This window comes from Eptatretus burgeri, chromosome 7, assembly GCF_056783735.1.
Source record: "Eptatretus burgeri isolate ZD-2024b chromosome 7, Ebu_testis_v1, whole genome shotgun sequence".
In the NCBI taxonomy this organism is placed as follows: Eukaryota; Metazoa; Chordata; class Myxini; order Myxiniformes; family Myxinidae; genus Eptatretus; species Eptatretus burgeri.
In genome coordinates, this window is record NC_140967.1 from 60710775 (window position 1) to 60716774 (window position 6000).

A 6000-nucleotide genomic window follows, 5' to 3' on the forward strand; every position below is an offset into this window, starting at 1 on the left:
CACATTTTTAATGATCTCTATCCATGAAATCCCCAAGCTTCTATTTGAAAATTTTACCGAGCCTTTTCACCACCACATGTGAACAAATCCTTTCAATCTTTGGATCAGGAGAGTTGCGAAGAAAAGTTTTAATGTCTTGAATCTTCCATTCCACAGCACAGTCTGGCATTTGTCTGGTCGCATGGTGTCTCTTCGAGGAAAGTGAACCCACTCATTTTTGGACACTGACTTCAGCTTTCACCACGAGCAAGTCAAACCATTATCCAACAACCATCGTACACCAGCATTGTTATGCTAATCAAGCAGCTCATTTGACTCAGTTGACCAGTTTTTGCAGCAAGCACCTCCACGAATGTCTAAATCATTGTTGGACCTAATGAAGATCATGTTGCCAGAAATCGTCTGTACTGCTTTTGCTTTATGGATACATTTCTGGTTTTCTTCTGCACGTGGATGTTTGGGGATCTGCTCTGCTTCAAAAGCTAAGAATTCCGTTCCCAATTATCTCTTCTAACTGTTACCTGCACTGATGAACAATAGTTTGTCCTTCCCCATGTTTTGTTGTGGTGCATCATTTTTATTTTCGCATTTCTTTCTGTAGCATGTGTGTTGGTCCAGGCTCTGTGCACACACCTGAGTCTGCATCATGATGTGCTCTGCCATTATTATCCAATCTCTCTCTCTCTCTCTCTCTCTCTCACTCTCACTCTCACTCTCACTCTCACTCTCACTCTCACTCTCACTCTCACTCTCACTCTCACTCTCACTCTCACTCTCACTCTCACTCTCACTCTCACTCTCACTCTCACTCTCACTCTCACTCTCTCTCTCTCACTCTCCCCCCATCTCTTCCCCCACACTTTCTTCCCTCCCCCACCATCTCTATCTCCCATCCTCTCTCTGCCTGATCTCCCTCGCTCTTCCTCTCTCCCTCCCTCTCTCGCTCCCACGCTCTCTCTGATGTTCTTTATCTCCCTCCCCTCTCTGTGTCCCTCTTTCTCTCCCCCCCCCTCTCTCTGTCTCTCTCTATGTCTCTCTCTATCTTTCTTTCTCTCTCTCTTCTCCCACACTTTCTTCCCTCCCCTCCTCTCTCTGCTGATCTCCCTCACTCTTCCTCTCTCCCTCCCTCTCTCACTCCCACGCTCTCTCTGATGCTCTTTATCTCCCCCCCCCTCTGTGTCCCTCTTTATTTCTCCCCCCTCCTCCCTCTCTCTCCCTCCCTCAAAGCTCTCCATTCCCACCATCCTTCACCGAACAATTAAATCCAATTTTTTGACCCACATATTTCCTTCATTTGCTACAACAAATGACTGAACTCACTCTTGGTCTTTTTTCCAAATTTCATACTCACTTCAACCCTTCCTTCTCCCTCTCTCCTCTTACTTTTCCATACTTATTTACAAAAAGGAAAAATAATTTTCTTTCCCTGCTCACTCCCTCTTTCATATTCAGGTCAATTATAAAGGCACATCCTCTCTCTACTTCACCTATTTCATCATGTCTCTCCTTTGCTGCCACTTCATCTCCTCCATCCTGGTTGATTCCCAAACCTATAACCCACTAACCCACATCCCATCACATTCATACAACTCTGTTTTATCCAGGGTTTCATCAGCCTATCTCTTCACCCAAGGTGCGATGTTCTTTTCACCAGACTTGCAATTCAGAAACAACCTGGTTTGCTGCAATTGCAAGCACACAGCTGTTAACCCCTCCATGCTCGATTTTTTTTTCCCCATCCTTTTTATCGTCGCCAGCATTCCCCTGACTGTCACCTGCATTCCCCTACTTCTTGCCTCCATGGCCAATGTGAGGCTGGATATCTTCTACCAAGCCAAGTCCTTCCTCTGTTAATCTTCCCACAGTGTGAAATGCCATTGTCCATAGCGAACACCTCTCACTCCTGGATGCTCTAAAATCCAAAGCTTTCAAAGCTCTCCACAAAGAAAATGATGCACAAGGCCTGTCTCATTGCAGAGGTGGCTGGCCTTTGTTGTTTTGTTTTTTCCCACCTCTTCTATTTTTGATCCCCTTGTTCTTTCAGTCCTCCAATTCACCCAACTCCTCCAGGTTGCACACATTCTTCCAGAAACTGTCTCCCCGGTAACCTTCCAAAACCAAGGCTTACTGCTTACCTTTACTCTTTTGTTCCTGTGTTTTCTCACCTTTGGAACCCTCATCTTGATTTTTATTTTTACGTCAGTACAATTTCACTCTTCCTTTCAGAGCCGCAAGTTGACACACCGCAATCTGTTGTTATTATTTTCCTTCTTTACTCTTGATCTTTTCTACCAATGTTAACCCTCCCCATCCCTCTTACTTTCAGGTTTTTGTCTTCATTTCTGTCCATCCTATTGTCTCCTCAGTCTCATGTGTTCATACACCTGCTTGTTTGTGTCCGTTTTTACCCACGGTAACATGATCTGTATCTCACTCTTCCATAATCCGTTCATCTTGCTGTTCCACAAGCATTGATGGCATTCATATATTGACCTCAATGTTACCGCTTTGTTTGCATACCTGGTGCAGACAACTGTTGCGATTAATTATATCTTGTCACGCTTGTCTTCCATTCATGAATTCCTCCTGGCCCAATTTCATAACCTGTCAACTCTCATTCTCATAAACAGGTTGTGCTGTCAAATCTTAAATTGTCTTTCTTGTCGTGGAGTCCTTACCGAAGTAATTGCTGTCAATCGTACGTTTTTCAGTTTGGAGAGAACTTTCTAAATGATAACAGCATTCCTATCTGTAAGACTGTTAGGTCCCTAATATGTGTCTGCGCATGGACTTGTGCTTGATATCTCTCTCTCTCTCTCTCTCTCTCTCTCTCTCTCTCTCTCTCTCTCTCTCTCTCTCTCTCTCTCTCTCTCTCTCTCTCTCTCTCTCTCTCTCTCTCTCTCTCTCTCTCTCTCTCTCTCTCTCTCTCTCTCTCTCTCTCTCTCTCTCTCTCTCTCTCTCTCTCTCTCTCTCTCTCTCTCTCTCTCTCTCTCTCTCTCTCTCTCTCTCTCTCTCTCTCTCTCTCTCTCTCTCTCTCTCTCTCTCTCTCTCTCTCTCTCTCTCTCTCTCTCTCTCTCTCTCTCTCTCTCTCTCTCTCTCTCTCTCTCTCTCTCTCTCTCTCTCTCTCTCTCTCTCTCTCTCTCTCTCTCTCTCTCTCTCTCTCTCTCTCTCTCTCTCTCTCCCTGCAGTTCACCATCAAATCCAACCTGTGTCACATGGCACTATCTTGTCAGGTTTGCTTATTGGAATGCCTTCTATTTTATTCACCTCATAATGATTGGGTACCAAATATATTCTGGCACTAGTTAAAGGGACTGTCTTTCTCATCCTTCGTTCTTGCTTCCTCTTTCAGCCAATATGCCTCATAATCAAGTTCTAATAATAACAATAATAATAATATAATAACTAGAGTGAAGTTGATGGCACGTCATCGTAACTCCCCATGCTTCCCACTTAAAGCAAGGTTGAAAGATGGCAAAAAGCTCCATTAGGATTACCCAACATCAAATTTTGAGTTCAAAAAATTTCCCCCATCTTGACCCCTGTGACCTGAAGTCCCCACCCTCTGGGATCAAATCCAAGAAATCGTTACACATTTCATGTCCCAATGTTGATTCCAGATACAAAGCTTCATTACCTCTGCCACCGAGGGTGGACGGAGGTTATGTTTTCACCCCTGTCTGTCTGTCTGTCTGTCTGTGAACAGGACATCCCAAAAAGTTATTGACAGATTTGGGCGAAATTTGGTGGAGAGGTTCGGTGGATGACAAGGACGAAATGATTAGATTTTGGTGAAGATCCAGATCTCGATACGAGGATTTAAATTTTTTTTATGTGATTCTTCACTATTGAGAAATTGGGCTAAAACGATATGTAGCATGATATTTTAAAATGTTGTGGACGATATGTGACAAAACGAGGTGGATAAGTTGCTTAAGTAACAAGAACAAGCCAATTTGATTTTGGTTCAGGTCTGGATCCGGATCCGGCCAATCAATGTGATACCAAACATAAACTGTTCAGCCTGGTGTCGGTTTGCACTCCACCGTGTGCTGTTCTAGTTTTCAAATATTTACCTCCACCACCGAAGGTGAAGGAGGTTATGTTTTCACCCCTCTCTGTCTGTTTGTTATTTGCAAAATCGAAGATTTTTCAAGTATATTGATCAGTCAATTTTGTTATTCTGTCTGTCTGTCTGTCTGTCTGTCTGTCTGTTTATTGCCTACAGGTCACAATTTTAAACCAATCTTCACGAAACTTTACCACATGGTAGAGTTTGTCATAAGCAAGAAGCCTATTGTTTTTGAGGTCAAAAGGTCAACAAATTTTTCAAATTTCTAAAACCCTCAATTTTCATCTGATTGACTAGAAATTTGAAATGGATTTTCATATGAGCTTACTGAATTCAACCACCAATTATTTTTGAGGTCAACCTCAGCCAAAAGGTCAACAAATTTTTCAAATTTCTAAAACCCTCAATTTTCATCCAATTGACTAGAAATTTGAAATGTTAAACTGCGGTGGGAAGCAAGGGGAGGTTGACATTTTAGGCATTAACCCTTCATCAGAGCGTCCTCCTTTTGCTCCGACAAAGGGTTAATGCCCAAAATGCCAGCTTCCCCTTGACTGCCAGGGCGGTTAGCATACATAAATGAATGTCCTGTCGATCCAGCTCATCGTATTACCTGAATATAGATACTGCTTCTCAATTTCTGACTTGTTTTTTTTTTTTATCCGAGCTTTCCAGCGCATTTTCTTAATTGGCATGTTTATGCATTATCAGAAAAGACACAGCACTCTGAATTTGTTGTCATGCTGTTATAGGATGTTAAGATCATTTCAAGGTGTTGCACTTCGGAGGCGTTGTATTTTGTATGGCGATTTAAGTTATTAATTGAACTGCCAAGCAGTGGACATTTGGTCGAATTAAGAAGCTTGCAAGGCTCCAACATGGTCTCAAGCAGCAAATAATTATGAGACAACTGTCTCGGCGTGCCGATGCTGAAAGCAATTGTTAATTTTTGTGCTGTTCGCTTCCAAATATCTGCCACACCACACCGGCATTGGTAAGCAGAAGGAATGGTGCAAAAAGGCTGCTTTGCAGAGAACAGGCATCTCTGTACCAGTGGCAGAAACATTGCAATATGAGGCAAAGCTGCATCTTACCACGTTGAGTCAAATGCCAGAGGATGGTTAGCGTGAAGGGAAAAATCGTTTTCACTACCTGTCATTGCCAAGGTGTGCACGCACCTTACTGAATACCAGTAATGTGGAGATGCCAGTGCCACATTAGTGATGAGTAGGTGTTTCCTGGATCATTGCCGAGTGCTTTTTCTTCAACATAGATTACAGGGTTGAAAGGATCGTTGCCAAGTGCTTTGTCTACAGCATAGATATCTGTAAAAAGCATTAACAGCATGTTTAATAATCAATTCGATGGCGGTGTTGATACTCATTGATTGAAATATTGGGTGATTGGTACTGATGATGTTCCGCTACCTTTTGCTCTCCGCAGAAGGCAGACAACAAAGAGAAACGGCAGGAGGCGCACCGCTTTCACTTTGATGCCATGTGAACGTGAAGGAAATAACCCACAAGTTTGAGGAGGGGAGATGGGGAAGAGAGTGCGGTTGGGTTTTTAGAATGGGTAGTTGTGTGAAACGGAAACGTTTGGCTTGTATAAAGAAAAGCGTTAAACTTGTGTTTCAGCTATGAGGCTTTTTTGTGTTGCATTTATGGTTGATTGTGTAAATTATTGGTGAAAGGTAAATGCAGGATTTCCTTCTGCAGGAAAGTCATTGCTGATGATGTGGGTTAAGCTCGCTGTCACTTTTTATGCTCATGCTGGAGCCATGTTTAAAATGCTGGAGTCCTGTTTAAAATGCTGGAGCCCTGTTTAATGATGCCGGGAGCCCTGTGTAATGATGCCGCGAGCTCTGTTTAATGATGCCGGGAGCCCTGTTTAATGATGCTGGGGGCCCAGCTTAAAGATGTCAGGGG

General features: G+C 43.1%; 1 protein-coding gene across 2 annotated transcripts in view; it reads left to right on the top strand.

Moving 5' to 3' along the window:
• ITFG1 (integrin alpha FG-GAP repeat containing 1) overlaps nt 1-6000 on the top strand; it is a 207443-nt gene that overhangs the window by 200100 nt on the left and 1343 nt on the right. For both annotated transcript variants that reach the window (XM_085888711.1, XM_085888710.1), the window contains exon 18: nt 5516-6000. This exon is cut by the window's right edge and continues 1343 nt beyond it. In XM_085888711.1, the coding sequence (XP_085744837.1) occupies nt 5516-5575 (60 nt within the window). In that variant the 3' untranslated portion in view covers nt 5576-6000. The remainder of the gene's footprint in view (nt 1-5515) is intronic.